This window comes from Amblyomma mixtum, chromosome 5 (genome assembly GCF_055824585.1).
Source record: "Amblyomma mixtum isolate Tamu chromosome 5, ASM5582458v1, whole genome shotgun sequence".
NCBI classification, from domain to species: Eukaryota; Metazoa; Arthropoda; class Arachnida; order Ixodida; family Ixodidae; genus Amblyomma; species Amblyomma mixtum.
Genome location: NC_143016.1, coordinates 195,251,408 through 195,268,662, shown reverse-complemented (window position 1 = coordinate 195,268,662; position 17,255 = coordinate 195,251,408). Strand labels below are relative to the sequence as shown.

Below are 17,255 nucleotides of genomic sequence, written 5' to 3'. Positions count from 1 at the left end.
ATATTAATCTGGCTTTAACACCAGATCACGTTTGCTGGATGTACTTACCACGTGCACGGAAAGACCTGTTGCCGTTCAGGTCAGCACATTCCAAGAATGTTAAACGGGCTATCGGAACCTATTGCCTGCAGGGCGCCTTGTCTAAGTCTTGCGCTCACCTGGTGCACGAGAGCCTCAATAATCAGGTAATTAGGATGACGAAGGCTGGTTTTCCTGCTTCAATCATTGTTGCAGTGGCAGAGAAGCTTCTGCGCAAACTGAAAAATAGGACGTGCCGGGATAGTGGCCGTTCTGAGGAAATCAGGCCAGCGGTTCTATACCGTATATTCGCAGAATTTCCCACAACTTGAAGAACGTGGCGAAACGGTACGGCGTGCCGGTAGTTTCTACCGCCCCATGCAAGTTGGCCTCATTGTGCCCTCAGGTCATGTCCGGAGGGAAGAGGAGAGCGGACTGCGAGAAGCGTCATGCCACTCGTTTTGTCAGGTGCCAGACGGGTGTCGTTTACCAGATTCCCCTCACCTGTGGCAGGGTATACATCGGTCAGACAGGCCGATGTCTGAATGAGCGCTTAAGAGAACACCAGCTTTCCATGAAATCAGGGACAGGGTCGAATTTACCCCTGCATTGTGGCGCATGCCCGGATGCTACGCGCAATAACCCTTGCCTGCCTTTGCTGACAGATACAAAAGTTTTGAGGAGGAGCCGTGACCAGGTGGCGCCTGAGTTGGCGGAGGCGTTTTGCATCAAACAGAAGGATAAAGATTGCGTAAGTGACCCTTCTATCAAACTGTATCACAATGAAGACAGGTTTTTGGTTTCATCATGTGTGTGATGTGACAGTTTTGAAACTATAAAAGAAGTGCCGTGTTTTCAAATAAAGTTAGTCGCGAGTCTGCGCTTGTTGTGTTATCTTCTTGTCCTTGTCTTTTTGTGCGCAGTACCCCCCTTGTATTCACCAAGTGAACTAATGCAATTATTAATGGTTGATTTCAGCATATTCCAAACTAAGTTGGTGGTTTTCGGAAGGTTGTCGCAAATGAACCAAAGACGGTCAAGAATGGATTGGTCGTCAGCTTTTGAATAATCCTTCACAGATTTGTAATGTTGATCCTTGTGCATTTTGGCGTTTCCGAGAAATAAGGACAGGTGAACGCTCTTGTGATCAGAAATTCCGTCATGAATGGACACAGAATAACAAGACAAACTAGAACTGATGAAGAAAAGGTCAAGTATAGATCGGGTACTGTCCGTGGTTCTGGTGAATTCGGTGACAGTCTGAGTTAAATCACACATTAACATGATATCGCCAAGAGGATTAGAAAGGTCATACACAGAACGTGGATCGCTCCAGTCAACACCAGGAAGATTAAAATCACCAGCCAGAATAATGTTACCATCCTTAAAAGAAAATAAGTGATCGTGTAATTTCAACAAAAAATCAGGAGTAGAAGATGGAGGCCTGTAGACTGCACATAAAGTGAATAAATGGCCCCAGTAGTTGACCTTAACGAACAAGCTTTCGTGTTCATCTAGTTGATTCAAAAGATGACCACTAAGGGGTTCCTTTAAAATGATAGCAACGCCACCACCCCGCGAAGGGCGGTCACGCCGAAATATCTCATAACCTGGAGGAATAAGAACTGAGTTGTTAATACCGTCATGAAGCCAGGTTTCCGTAATAACTGTTATGTGTGGATTATAGGCTAAGAGCAGGTATTCCAGTTTATCGGTTTTATTTACAAGACTCTGAGCATTCACGTTCAGCAGTCTAAGCTCTTTTGGTGCGGTACGCGACTGAACAGAATGTCAAAAAGCACGCGTCGTCCTGGAAGGAAGTGCCACTCATTCATTCTTTGCGTCATCCCATATAAATAATGTATCGTTAACCTTTAGCTTGTCATGAACACTTGTACCAAAAAAATTATAGAAATTACAAAACAATTCAAATTCTTTCTAAAACATTGCATTAAAGTTTAAAATGAACAGTTTTCGAGCTAGAATTTTTTTTCTTTGCCTCTTGAAAAGGCTCATTTGAGAGTGCCCTTGATATGGTAAGCGTGGTTTAAAAAATACAAATCAAAACTTATTTAATTTACGAAAAAAATTAAAAAAAATATAAAACAACAAAGTATAGGTGCGATATAGCGATGTATAGTATGTGATAAGTATAGCTGTGATGTAGCTGCAGAATCGAAATCCGACGTTACAACATCTTCGTCAAAGTCACTGCTGCTCGGAGCATCTTGAAAATCAGCTGCAGAGGCAGAAGAATCACGTGCAGTGGGATTCTTCCGAGTGCGCGAAGTGCCCAAGCTCGATGCCATCCTCACCGCATGTCATGTCGCAACAAACCTCTGCTCCAAGGGCACTTCAAGGATGCACGACTGGCGGGGAAATAACAAACTGGGCCGAAAATGGAACTAACAGTCTGAACAACAAACCAGATGCGCCCGCACAAGCGGACAGGAAAAAGGAAGTGAAACTATCAGGCCAACGTTCCGGGATCGGTTTGCGCAGTTACAGCGTCTGAACCAAAATTCGACAATGCAGCATCGTCACCAGAGACTCTGCTACTCGTAGCATAGATAATAATTGCAGTCGACGCAGTAGAATTGCGCGCAGCAAGGTTTTTCCGAGCGCGCGCCCGACGCCATGCACGGAGCGTCCTCGCCGTACCCTCCGCTTCAAGGGCACTTCAAAAATTCGCGCGTCATGGGAAAACTGCACTCTACGCAGAAACCGAAACTGTAGTCTCCGAAGAACAAGTTAGATGGCGCCACATCACCGTAACGGCTAAAATAAGGAAGTTCGGTTCGCACAAACAGACCGGAACCAGGAATCTGAGCGCATAGGCGAGCGTTCTGGGCTCTCGTTGTGTAGTTTGAGCTTTGAAACAATACCTGACGATACTGCATCGTCGTCAGGGTCCGTGCTAATCGATACTTCAAAAATATGTGGTGCAAACACAGCAGAATTGAATGGAACGGGGTTTTTTCGAGCGAGCGCCATTCCCGATGATGACGGCTTGTTCGGAGTGCCCGATGCCGCACCCCCAACTTCAAGCGCATCTCGAAAATTGCCGCTTTTTGGCAAAAATATAAACCAAACAGGACATTTAAGTTCAATGTGTGAACAACAAACCAAATGACTCAGCAAGTCCGTAACGGCCGCGGTCGCGCTGCCGTAGTGCTTTGAATTTTTTGATTTACGGATGATTGAAGCACAGTGGCGTGGTAACGAAAGAGTTAACATCCCAAAACAACTCAGGCTATGGGGACACCGTAATGAAGAGCTTTGGAAATTTCGACCACCTGGGGTTCTTTAATGTGCACTGACATCGCACAGCACATGGGTGCCTCTTGCGTTTTGCCTCCACCGAAATTCGACCGCCGCGGCCAGGATCGAACGTCTCAGCAGCCGAGCACCATAACCACTGAGCCACCGCGGCGGGTCAATTGGGGTGCGAGTTTGAAGATAACGGCCACATGTTCCGAGAGTTCATCAGACAATGTCAGTGTTTCTAGATGGGATTCAGAGCGGGTGTTAGGTCCAGGGTTGGATTCGATGTCACCACAGCAAAGTAAGAGCACAGACATATGAAAGCACTCGCAAATAATTTCAGAAAGTGCTTGTGGGCTCGGGAGCAGCAACAAGCAAATATCATTGCTTCTCTTAGCATACCAGGAAAAAGGCTTACACACCTGTGAAGTGCAGAAAGGCGGAATGTAGGACATGTTGCGGTTGCTACTCCGGTGCCCACATGACATCATCACGCTTGTACTTGCAAGTTTGGCCTGTGGCGGTGATACCTGTATTTCGGTTCTTGTTCTTTTCCACCTTACAAGAGCTTTGTTGTGAGTAGGAGTGGTGTTTTTGTCATCAGGAGCTGGTAGTCTATCGATACAAGCCAACTTCAATTTCTCCTCAGTGTCCCTTTAATAGCTACATGGCTGGGAGTTTGCTTTCGAACACGGCAAGTGTGTGGCGGGCAGGAAATTCGATGTGGCCGAGAAGTGCGTCCGATGATGGTGCAGCCAAAAGAGAAACAAAAGCTGCAAAAAGCTTGCTTTGTGAGGCAGACCGTGCGAGTTTCCCGAACTGGAAGAAGAGCTGCTCTCTTATGTGATGGAAGTGCGGAACGACGGCTATGCGTTGACAGCAGACATGCGACAGCAGACATGCTTCGCCACTTCTTGTGGGATGAGCTCGGATCCGCGAGTGACAATTGAACATAGAATAAGTGCCGCTCGTTCCCAGATTGGTGAGCTTTTACTTAAGAAAATTTTTTTTTTTTCTCGCATCGCATGTAAGGACTGCACACCCTAAATTGGCCCTTGAATCTGGAAAAAAAGTGCGACCCTCACACGTGTCTATGTGGCATTTGCACAGCCGTCTTGAAAAGAGGCAGTGCATGAAGGTTTTGTGCAGTGATTGTGATAGCATTCACCATGCTTTGCAAACACTTAAAGGCTGCCGGAGATCAAAGCTTTGTGCACTGACATCATTGGCGTCACTCTCACAACACAATTCCTTTTGTGCATTTGGAGCGGTGTGAATGCCTTGTCGTGGCCATGATCCACATATTGGTCGACTCCCAAGTGATTCTGAAAAATGGATCCGCCTGTGCAAGAGTACATGTGGGAAACAGCAAGTGAACTGGCCTCCCAGTGAGAGGAAGACAGTGGCAAAAGATGACATGGTGGTTAGGTGTGCTAGCATTGTTTGGCCGTTATTTTGCATTGTTTTTCGAATTTGTGCCTTGTTGTTTGTGACATTGCAGTGTGGTACAGTGTTCTTTAGAGTGGTTCTATGCATGCATATCAGTCAAATCTGGCATTAGTGTTGTCACGTGACACCGTGGCGGGGTGGCAAACACCTGTCGCCCACCGGAGTGAGCCTCCCCCCCCCCCCCCCCCCCCCCCCACCCACCCTCCCAGGGACCAAGGTGGACCTGAGGGAGGACAAGGAGAGCCTGCAGCAGCTGTCGGAGCAGGGCCTCTCCCCCATCAAGCGGGAGCAGGGGCAGAAGCTGTGCTCCAAGATCCGGGCCATCAAGTACCTCGAGTGCTCGGCACTCACCCAGAGGGGCCTCCGACAGGTGAGTGAGCAGGGTCTCCCCCCCTCCTCTAACCACTGTATTGGCACGATTGTAAGTTGGCTCGAATGTAAGTCAGCCCTCCCCATATCACATGTCAGCAAAATTGCTCGTGGGCACATTCCAACATGAAAATGTAATAAGGGAGTAATTACTCATTGACATCCACCTCAGCGCAGCCATACGGCTACAAAGGAAAGCTATACAGCTTTCTCAGAAACTTTGCAGTTAAAGAAAAAATTCGTCCTGCTCCGGGGTTCGAACCCGGGACCACCGCTTCACCGGAGCAGCCGCTCTACCAATTGAGCTAACCAGGACAGCAAGCTTATGGTAGGGCGAGAGCGAATTGATCAATAGCTCAAAGTGGGAACTGTGTTGGTCAAATGTTTAGGGGAATCCAATAAGGTGGAGTAGATGCCCTACCATAAGCCTGCCGTCCCAGTTAGCTCAATTGGTAGAGTGATTGCTCCGTTGTAGCGGTGGTCCCAGGTTCGAACCCCGGACCAGTACGAATTTTTCTTAACCTTGGAAGTTTCTGAGAAAGCTGTTTAGCTTTCCTTTGTAGCTGTATGCCTGCATTCGGGTGGACGTCAATGAGTAATTACTCCCTCGTTACAAATCTAGTCCACCTTGGGGGATTCCCCTAAACATTTGACCAAGGGGAAAATGTATTAGCTACTACTCGAATACTTGTCCTCACACTGCCATCATTATCGCTGCTGCGGTCTCACAGCATCTAACATCGTCGTCCCTTGAAATCCTGTACTTCACAAACAACCGCACTATGCCATTGTGTTGAAGAGTTGAGAATTTTGCCTCGCTGCAGCTGCCACACCTGTATCGCCCGTTCCAAGACACTGAACCTGTGGCCCAGCACGCATTTGTTTGAATGGCCGCCGTCTTCAATGTAGCCGTGAGCGAGTGCCAGACGCTTACCGGTCCCGGAGCAGAAATGTCGTTTGACTAAGCACAACTGATGAAATGTGCCTGATAGTCATCAAATGCGTGAAACAGAGCCAGAGAGAAACTGTGTGTGAGCAGCATGGGCTTTTCCGTCAGCTACCGACACTTCCCGGAAGCACTGCTGTGGCGAGTGGTGATGCCATCATGATTGGAGCAGCGGCTCTTCCATTGACTGTTGACACTCCCTTGAGCGCTGAGTGTGCATTTGAAAGTAACAAAAAAGAGAAGAAAAATCCTTCCGCACAGTGTGCAGAATAGCCGAGTGCTACTGGGTAGAGCTGCAGAGCAAACATAAAATTGCAACTGAACAGTGGATTCATTAGTGGGTCACGGCGACCAACGCAAGCAGTGGTCAGGTTGTAGCAGGACGGCAGAACCAGGCGAAGGAAGCAGCTACAGCACGAGACTCGCGCCCCAACCACCAGCGATGACGACAAAGTGCGGCACTGCGGAGTCGTCCTCTTCTTCTTCTTACAATGGCCCTGGCGAGAAGGAATAGCCACCCTGGCGACTTGCGGCGAAGAAACGACAGGCGGGTTGTAATACGGTTTGAGGCGGCTAACGTGGACAACCTAGCGACCGCGGTGGCGGTGGTCCGACGAAGGTGTAACTGGCTCAATGAGGTAGTTGACAGGAGACGTGCGTTGAATGACGCGATAAGGGCCATGGTACTTGATGGATGGCGCCAATGTGCGCCATGGTGAGGTAGGCGGCACAACTCTACCAATAGTGCTTGGCGAGCGCATCATGGCCGAAGGATACGCATACGCCGTGGCAGGTGCTGGGCGAGCCACAACTTCGGCATAGGTGCGAGGCGCCGCCACAATGGGGTGCGGCGTGAAGGCGTCAGGATAACTCAGCGGCGCAGCACTGGGGGCAGGTCGAGTTAGGGCAGCCTCAGAAAGCGCCATCCGGGCAGCGACAGGAGCTGGAGGATGGCCGGAAGCAAGAGCTTCCGAGACCTGTCACTGGATTTCATTTCTGAGCGGCGGCGCCAGACAAGATGATGGTTCGGGTAGAGAGGGTAGGAGAGATAGCTGGCGGGCAACCTCTTCGCAGACAAATTTCTTGATTTCGGCGTTGAGGCATGAAGAGTCGGGGCCCGCGGCCAGTCCAGGGAGCGACGCGTCAGCAGGGTGGCGAACCAAAACGCGTTGCTTCCGTAGCTTGTCGAAGCTTTGGCAAAGTTCATATACCGTTGCGATGGTGGTAGGACTCTTAGCCACGAGCATGTTGAAGGCGCCATCATCGATGCCCTTCATGACGTGGCGAATTTTATCATCCTGCGTCATAGACAGGTTGACTCGTTTACATAAATCGACTATGTCCTCAATGTAACTGGTGAAGCTTTCACCTGTCCTCTGTGCTCGCGAACGGAGACCCTGTTCAGCACGAAGTTTGCGAACGGCAGGGCGGCCGAAAACTTTGGCAAATGTAGTTTTGAATGCGGACCAGGTGGTGATGTCCAACTCGTGGCTCCGATACCAGAGGTGGGCGACGTCAGTAAGATAAAATACGATGTTGTTAAGTTGCAGAGCGTCGTCCCACTTGTTATGCCGGCTCACCCGTTCGTAGGCCGACAACCAATCCTCTACGTCTTGGTCGCAGCTGCCACTAAAGATAGCAGGGTCGCGTTGACGTATGAGGCCAGAACAGGTGACAGGTGGAAGCAGGTCGCAGGAAGCAGGGTCGGGGGCTGCTGGCTTGGGTCCTCCATGGGAACGGACACCATGCGACTGTGGAGTTCCAGGGCGACGTTGGGGGTTAGGATCGTTGCACCCTCCACCAAGTGAACAGTGGATTTATTAACGGGTCACGGCGACCAACGAACGCAGTGGTCAGGTCGTAGCAAGACGGCAGAGCCAGCCGAAGGAAGCAGCTCCAGCACGAGACTCGCGCCCGAACCACCAGCGATGACGACAAAGTGCGCCACTGCGGAGTCGTCCTCTTCTTCTTCTCCCCGCCGCGGTGGCTCAGTGGTTAAGGCGCTCGGCTGCTGACCTGAAAGACGTGGGTTCGACCCCGGCCGCGGCGGCTGAATTTCGATGGAGGTGAAATTCTTGAAGCCCGTGTACTGTGCGATGTCAGTGCACTTTAAAGAACCACAGGTGGTCGAAATTTCCGGAGCCCTCCACTACGGCGTCTCTCGTAGCCGTAGTCGCTTTGGGACATTAAACCCCAATAAACCAAAACCATCTTCTTCTTACACAACCGTGCATCTCTGGTGGGTCATTTGTGTTGATTGTAAGTGCCCCCCCCCCCCCCATCCCCACTTTGGGTTTTGAAATGAAAAAAAAAAAATGTTTGCCGACTTACAATTGTGCATATACGGTATTTTTCATACGGTTATTACAATAACAGGACAGGTAGTTCAGAAGGGTGTTATGAAAGTACAGCGAGCATTTCATTTGCTGGTTACGTTAGTGGTTAAAGGGAAGCTGCATAGGCTTTAGAAATGAACGAGCTTAAGATGGTTGAATGTGTGAAACTTGCAGGTAAAGCATGTCAAGTCTTTTTGGGCTAGCACTTTAAATAGTGAAGTAAGCGCCAATTAAAATCCGGATGCCCTTCAAGCTTCTCCGCAGTGCACAACGCCAAGTGGGGGGCACATGATGACATCATCGAAGGTATTGGTACATTTCCAATGCACACACGCGTGCTTGGATGGAAAAAAAACCAACGGCACCGAAGGCGAACCTTGCCGAGAGTTGTTTGGCAGCGTCTAACGAGTCAGGGCAGGGTGTGGCTGACAACAGCGGTCATTTGAAATCATACCTTCCGTGATGTCTCGCTGAGTTTCCCTCAGTCCTCCGGTGCACTGAGGAGAAGCGCAAAGTTCAATTATTGATTATGTCACTACTTTAAATGCTAGTGCAAAAACACTGGGCAGGCTTTACCTACAGCCTACATAGATTTGAATCCTTGAATAGCGAGGAATTCTCAAAAAAGTGGTGCAATTGCCCTTTAAAGTCTGCACGAATGCACTACTGCAGAGAGGCTTACTGCGAAGTGGTGCGTTGCCAGTCAAGGGGCACGGAGGAACACGTTTTGCAATGCATGCCGCTCTGATTCTCGCTCGTACTGCTGCACACCCCTGCCCTGTGACTGACGGGGGGGAGCTCCCTTGCAGGTGTTTGACGAGGCGGTGCGGGCAGTGCTCCGGCCAGAGCCGCTCAAGCGGAGGCAACGGCGCTGCAAGCTGGTGTAGGAGGACCGGTGCAGTGTTCGTGTGTTGTGTGCTGCGATGTGGGTGGCTCACTCCTCGGCCAGCCTTGACTGGGCAGCTCGTTCACTGGGAAAAGAACAAGTGTCCACGTGGGAGCTGGCGATGCTTGATGCCTCCCCCCCGCTCTTCTCTCTGCATGCGTGGCTGCCTTGCCTTGTAGTGGGGCCACACCTGTGTGCAGGGTCAGCAGGGCACTTCTCAGCCTGGAGCACTTGTGGTGGCCAAAATATGTTGCAGCTGTCTGACTGCGGTCAGGTTAGCACGGTGGTCCAGTCCTGACCCAACTGAGCTGCCTCCAGATTTACCGTATTTACTCGCATAATGGGTGCACCCCCAGTTTGGTCTTGCATAATAGGCGCATAATAGGCGCACCCCGAACTTGGCACTTGGATCAGTACTGTGTTTACACGATTGCAAGCCGATGCCCTCCCCCCTACTTCAGGTGAAGAAAACATGCACGCAGATTCCGCAACCCAAGCTCATTTGAACAGAGTTTTTGCTTAACCGAGTACTGGTCCTCACTAGTGCTGCTGCTGCCGTCACAGCTGCTGCGGATCCACAGCACGTACAATGTCATCACGTGGAACAGCCACGCATGCCAATTTCCACACACAGCTTTCAGGGATGCTCAGTTTACACGTCTGTGCGTAATCTCCAGCTGGAAACCTTCCCAACTTAGACTCACAAAGACCTTGGCAATAGGAGTCACACACGAAAATTTTGGCACACCACAGTCACAACTGCCGCACATCTCGGCCACGTTGAATTTCTGGCTTGCTGCACACTTGCCGTGGCCGAGAGCAAACTATTGCTCGTGTAGCTATTAAGGTGCTCGCCCGTCGTGCTAGAACTGCAACACTCGGTGACAGCACACGAAAGCCACAACCACAGTGAGCTAACACACTACCACAACTCCCGTCCCTTTGACAGCCACAAAAAGCTGGAGCTGAGCGGGAGCTTGCGGTGGAGGTAGGGCATCTAGAAGGCTGGCGGAGGAGAAAGTTGCTGATGGCCTTTAGCACTGTGGGTGGCATGTGGAGGCTCCTGTGTGTGTGCGTGGCCTATGCAAAATTACAGCCGGAGCCAATCGCGGAGGCCATGGCGTGTGCATTTCGAAGGCTGTTCCTGCATGGGTTGTTGAAAGTTTGGGTGCGGTCCTTACACGGATCTTTTATTTTTTAATAGTTCCTTCAGGAAAACAGGCTGTGGCCCTTACATGTGTGCGTTTATACGATGTGGCCAGTTTTGCGAGTCGAAAAATTTTCGCAACTTTTACCCTGCATAATAGGCGTGCCATGAACTTTTAGCCAGATTTCCTTAAAAGTGCGCCTATTACACGAGCAAACACTGTATTGTCGCAATGAGAACAGCTTCAGTTGCAGCTCCCGGTGACCTTATCTGGCTGAGCACCGCCCGGCCTGTCTTCAACGGTGCAGAGAACCCTTTCCTCCGAGAGCTGCTGGTGAGGAAATCCCGCTGGCATGGTCTTGTGCAGTGGAGGTGTGCGGGATCTCGTTGGGGGGCACTCTGTCTGCTCTGCCCTTGCAGGGCCTTTTTCTTCTTTGAGTGTTGGAGCTCCATCTGGTAGCTGCCACCTCCCTGAGTGGAATCTGTGCTTGGACTCCTCTTACTGCCTTGATTGCGCAGTGAGGTGCGTTTCTTGCTTCATACTTGCACTAGTAGCGCCACCCAGCAGCCCTGTGCTCACCAGATGCGTGCACACATTTGGGAAAAATGACTCCATCCCCTCTGCACTAGTGGCACACTTCCTGTGGGCATTTCAGCCGGCAGATTCTTGTCCCCGTCTTCTTTTTGTGTGATGCTAGTGCCTCTGAAATTTGTGCTTTTTTTTTATTGCTGCCAAGTGTGCCATTCTGGGCAAAAGTGAAAAAGACCCCCTCCAAGTGGGGAGTACAGCCCGTTGCACCAGTCTCCACACCGGTGGTGGTCTTGTGCAGAGTGCCCACGACAGTACAGACTGCGCACAGCTGTTGGAAGCTCTCTGGTGGCGTGCACTTTGTGTACACCTTTCTCACGAGGGCGTTGTGGTGGTGGCTACTCCTAGTGGACTGCGCACAGCTGTTGGAAGCTCTCTGGTGGCGTGCACTTTGTGTACACCTTTCTCACGAGGGCGTTGTGGTGGTGGCTACTCCTAGTGGTGCAATTGCTGCAAACATGTCATTGTTGGTTTTCATCAAAAGTGGTTCCGGATCTCACTGAACTAAGTGGTCTAGGTGCTTAGTCATGGCCGTGTGAGAAATACTGCTGAACCTCGGTATTTTCAACTAGCTTACTCTAAACACTTTCATCCCTTCAAAATTGTAGGTGCATTAAGACTTATAATTGGGACATGTGAGCAAGGGTGGCGGTTGGCTTGAACAGGCAACCTGCTCTGGATGTGCATCTTGGAGTGCTACCCATGGCAGGCACTTGGCTTGCCATTGTCACCAGGGGCTCGCAATTGCAGTGCCCACGTTGTCCTGTCCCTGGCAGTGTCCACCATTCCTCGCACTTGTGGCCAGCCCGTCAGCATTGGCGAGTGGCATAAAGCAGGGGTGTGTGAATGGCTCGTATCGCATGCCCGTATGCACCATCATTCTCGACTCTGTTTTCATAGATCTGTGGGAGTGTGCCCCGGAAGTTGGCTGTGCAGACTCTCCCTGATCTGGCGTTCATTCAACTGAGTCTAGCCACACTGTCTCTGCCTGTGCAGCTTGGCTGGTGGTGCTGCAGTCGGGTCCACTGCATGGATGCCAAGCAGGAGTGCACAGTGCAGGGCAGTACCTACCAACTGGGTGCACAATGCCAGGACAGCAATGCCTAGCGTACAGAAGCAGCCGTACTGACAGTTTCATAGGGGTGTAATTTTGCAGTGTTCTCGAATGACCCGCAGTATATAAAAAACCGACCCCACTAACAGTTGTGGCTGCTGCAGTGGGGAATTCAGGTGTCCAAGCGTGGTTTCAGAGTATCTAAAAGGGTGATCCATTTGGAGCGTCTCGACGGGGATTGTACACACACAAAATTTGTCTGACTAGGGGGAGCATCTGTGAAAAATAATGAGGTGCAGGAACACCAATGTTGTGCAACACTGGCAGGAGCACAAATCTTGTTGTTGTGGGGTTAATTGGAGAAGATGCCTTTGTGCAGCAGTGCCCTGTTTGCCCGATTGTTGGGCAAGTTTTAGTAGCAAAGGTGAAAAGTCTGAAGATGGGGATGCAGTAGAGAGGGAAATTCCCCTTGTGAAAGCTTGGGGAAGCATGGCGAAAATGCTTGATTGCGACGTCTGTAACTTGATTGTTAATGGACAGCGCCGTTCAGCTGTTTTTCTTTGTCAAAATTGTGTCTCACACTTGGTATGTTCGTGCGACATTACAAGAGAGAAAAGCAGATTTTATAATGTACCCTTAGCAATGCAAGAGTGGGCACTAGTTGGTGCTTCATACTGATCAAATCGCACTGAAAGGCACAGGAAGACGAAAACACAGATGGACAAAGCACGTACTTTCAACTAGTTTACTTCACAAAACGTATTGCTTTTATAGAGAGCACAATGGCATAAATGATCTAAGAACGAAATAATCAATTTGCATCTGAAAAGCTGCCTTCAGTTTCCTGTCTATAATCTGGCCTGATTCCTTATCTCGGAGAGCTATTGACGGTGTGCTGATGCAGTTTTCTGTTCCAATAGTCCTGGTCTTGAAGGCTTCGATGATTTCACGTTCAGTTTTTGTTTTCCCGTGACCTAGTGTGGTGGTGTCATCCAGGTGAGGCTTCCACCCTTCTTCTGGTCAGGTTTTGGCGTGGCCTTGGATGGCTGGGTCATTATGATGAGGGTTCCATTTGCAATGGTGACAGTGGGAAGCCAGATTGCCAGGGTGCGTTATCTGGCCACATTAGTTGGCGTGTTCCCTCAGTCTAGTGTTGATGCACCTATTGGTTTGTCCCATGTATCTCAAAATGCATAATGTACCCCTCACTTGATTCAAACTTCACATCAGGAAGCGCTGCCGTTTCAAAGTCAGTGGTGATGCAGCACAGCCTTTGGAGGAAAAATGCGTCCATGTCACCGCACTTGAGAAATTGGCTGGTGGTTTTGTTTTTGGTCATTTCTAGTTCACAAAAGTGGTCTTATAATGCTGCAGTCTGTCGATGCAGGCAAACTTCAGTTTATCTTCACGTGAGGCATGGCCTGCCACACGGTTGAGTGACTGTCTTTACGACGAGGCCTTAAGCTCACAGTAACAAACTTCTGTAGGACTGAGCGAGTTGGTTTTCAATTGCAGCAGCCATAACTGGCACAGCGCCAAAGACAGACGCAAGGGAAGGCGGGACAACACGGTGCTGTTGTTCCGCTGTTGTCACGAGGAGCATGTGACACCTTTGCGCGGTATCAGCAGCCATACATTGTCTAGCCTTGCTTTGCCGTTCCAAGAAGACTAGCCACAGGAAAGCCTTTTTTCTTTTTTTTAAGGCGAAAGCCTTAGTTGCCCCATTCAGCGAAAAACTGTGTGTGCGTGTAACACTCGGTGGTGCCCATAAAAGGTGGCGTCCATCCAGGTTGCTTGGTGGCTCCAGGTTTCTTGGCAAGGGCAACCTTGACCACCACACAGGTTCCACCAACGGCAGCACCCTGCCATCGCAGGGCAGTGGTGCACCAGGAGTGGCCCGAGGACTGCCAGGGATGTCGACGGTTGTTAAGCAGAGAATGGCCACTGCTGCATTAGCTGTCACGTCATGCCCTTGTGGTGGGAGGGAGAGGCACAGTTGCCAGCTGCGTAGCATCTGCGTTCACAGCGTGAGTGGGCGGGCTTTCACCTGCTCACACGTGTGCAGCCTTAAGTGTGTCTGCCCACTTTCTTTAAAAAAGATACTTGTGTTCACAAACTTCTTGGCTAACTTACCTTATGCTCATTACATTTGTGCACTTTTGTCATGACTGCGTCATGACCGCAGTGCCTTGTCAGTAATTTCAAATGCAGGCTCAGTACATGCCCACACTGATTGATGGGCCAACAGTTGCAAAGAAACTGACTCAAACAGGTTGCAACAGGTGCTGCAATAATTGTGAAATTGAATGCTCTCACATTCTATCTCAAGGTTACTTAATCGTCCCCATAATAATTTTTTGCCGCCCCCTCCCCCTGCCTTGTAATACCTACCTCGGAGCTCTGGACGGACAATAAAAATGATGTGTAAGTCTAAATGCCTTTTCGCGCCGCACGCATGCACAGTCTGGCTTCTGCTTATCGCGCGGCACATACGCCTCTGAAGTGTCGGGGCTTGCGAGGTGGAGGGGTGCATCATTTTTAATTGGCAGTATCTTCGGTGTTAAAGGGACACTGAGGAGAGCTCTATTAATATTTTTTTTACACCAAAATCCGATAGTTTGGCATTTCATGGCTTTGTTGCCACTTGGCCGGCAGCGAAAGATGCATTTATTTCTAAGAAATTTGGATTCGAAGTTGACAAAGTTTTTCCCGCCGCTCTGATTTAAACTTGGGATTCTCCTATGACGACACAGGACTAAGTGACGTGAAACATGACGTGCACATGACGTAACGCAGACTCCGTGATTTCTGACGGCCAGCAGTGCGGCCCAGCAGCAGCCGAAAAGAAAGCTACCGCCGCCGCACGTTGAAGGCATCTATCGGCTATTGCGGCCGTCGCTTCGTTTACGTTTGCACCGGCGTTTTGCCAGCGTTACAATGGATCCCTTTTTCGTAGTCGTCAACGAAGTTCTCGCAAATAGACACCGTTAGCATACCGTGTACCTTGTTACCGTTAGCGGAATACCGGAAACCCCCATACCGCTGTGAGCAGGCGCTGATTAACCCGGCGCTGCAGGAGCGCGCGTAGCTGTCAGGTATGTGGCGCCATCTGGCGATGTCAAGGAGATTTGCGCATGCATTTGCTGCGCTTCAGTGATTCGTGGCTCCTCGTGTCCTAGTGTTGCTAGAACTATTGGTTCTAGCAACACTGTTTTGTCCTATGACGTCATGAAGCTTGTACTTCCGAGTTTGGCCTGTGGCGGCGATACCTGTATTTTGGTTCTTGCTCTTTTCTACGTTACAAGAGCTTTGTTGTCAGTATGAATGGCGTTTTTGTAATCAGGAGCTGGTATTCTGTCGATGCAAGTCAACTTCAATTTCTCATCAGTGTCCCTTTAATGGAGCTAACTAAAAATTCTTGAGGTTGTGGCATACATATGGCTCGCCCACTTTTCTTAACCTCGGTAAATATCGTTTCATGGTCCGCTTAAGTCTAAGCAACCCAAAGACTCATCTTTAACCTTTATTCATGTCATTTTATTGTTTTACCTGCCTGTTCCAGTCATGTGTTTCGTGTGAGACTTTGCGCTTGTTTATGTTTACTGTAGCGAGTTTTGGTTTTAACTGATGCATAATAAGTGTTTGCAACGTTTGTTTGCATTTTTTGTGGATGGAGGTGCGTTGTTCCGACCTTTTTGGCTTGCACTGGCATATGAGCTGGGAGGAAAAATGTGGAGAGTTGTTTTTGTTCGCCGATTTGTCTGGTGCTACATAAGTTCGATGTAAAAATTTTGCGGGAGGATGACGGGTGGGTCATTATATGCCAGTTTCTCGATTTTGTTACTGTCGGTATGCACCATTGCAGGGACCCTTTAAGGCCATCAACTCATTTTCCTTAGTGCTTCTTTTGGGGCACACAGTGGCAATGACTGTGTGGATGGTCCACACAGGATTATATTTTGTGCGCCTGTCTTCCCAGTAGTCTCAGCACATCTTTTTGTGTGTGTGTGTGTGTGTGTGTGTGTGCAGTGTGGACTTGTCATGCTATGTTGTGGCCGAAAGTTTCCTAATGTGTTACACTTTGCAACAAATGCCCCGCATTATGCACTGCTGTGTACTTGACAATTGCGTGCTTGAGTGGTCTCATTGTAAACCATGGAAAATGGTCGGATATGTCGCATCTGGCCTTGCGTGTGCTGCGAATTCCCGCTCACAACAGTCTGCCCAGGGTTGGTCTGGATGGGGGCATTCTTCGTGTGTGGAAAGTGATTGGCTCATGGTTCAGCCATGATGCCTCCCGAACATTTGTGAGCGAGCGTATGAGGAGTGCTGAAGGGAAGGACAGTGAGAATAAAACATTCTACAAGCTCACGTGCAAGGTGCATACTTGCTCAGCATTGAAGCAGCTCTGGAAGTGGGCAGTTTTCATCTTCCAGGGTTCATCACAGAGTGCTGTGCGGTTTCTACACGTGGCCTCTGACTCCACTTGACACCATCCATTTTTGCGACTTTGAGCCATCCTGACACTGTCGTTGTGGAATTCCCGCAACCAGTTCGCACCATAGACAGTGTTGTCTATGACTACCAGGTGACAAAAATGACTGAGTAGCCATACTAGGGTGACTGGCCGACAATGACGAGGAAGAGGTTGAGAGAGAGAAAACTTTTATTTAGCCAAAAGAATTGGCAGGATCTGGGTGGTAACTGCTTTTAGCCGATGGCTCCGCTTGCGGGCTATGCACCATTTTCCGTCACACCCAGTTCGTGGTTAGCAATGCAAGAGCGGGGGCTAGTTGGTGCTTCATACTGATCAATTCGCGCTACAAGGGACAGACACACGGAAACACAAACGGACGAAGCGCATACTTTCAAACTTGACAGAAACGTGTCGCTTTTATACAGAGTTGGATGGCACAAATGATCTACACACCAGATAATCAATTTTGCATCTGAACCGCAACCTTCACCTTCCTGTCTACAATCTGGCCAGTGACCTTAACCAGTCTAATTCTTTATCTTCGAGAGTTATTGATGGTGTGCTGACGCAGTTTTCTGTTCCACAAGTCCTGATATTGAAGGCTTCAATTATTTCACGTTCAGTTTTTGTTTTCCCGTGACCAAGTATGGTGGTGTCATCCAGGTGAGGCTTGCATCCTTCTTCTTGTTTGGTATTGGCGTGGCTTTGGATGGCTGCGTC

At 49.6% G+C, this 17,255-nt stretch overlaps 1 protein-coding gene across 2 annotated transcripts in view; it reads left to right on the top strand.

Moving 5' to 3' along the window:
* Mtl (Rac family small GTPase Mtl) overlaps positions 1-16,429 on the top strand; it is a 32,551-nt gene extending 16,122 nt beyond the window's left edge. For both annotated transcript variants that reach the window (XM_089546584.1, XM_089546585.1), the window contains 2 exons: positions 4,941-5,101; positions 9,192-16,429. In XM_089546584.1, coding sequence (XP_089402710.1) covers positions 4,941-5,101; positions 9,192-9,269 — 239 coding nt within the window. In that variant the 3' untranslated portion in view covers positions 9,270-16,429. The remainder of the gene's footprint in view (positions 1-4,940; positions 5,102-9,191) is intronic.
* Positions 16,430-17,255: the final 826 nt, after the last annotated feature.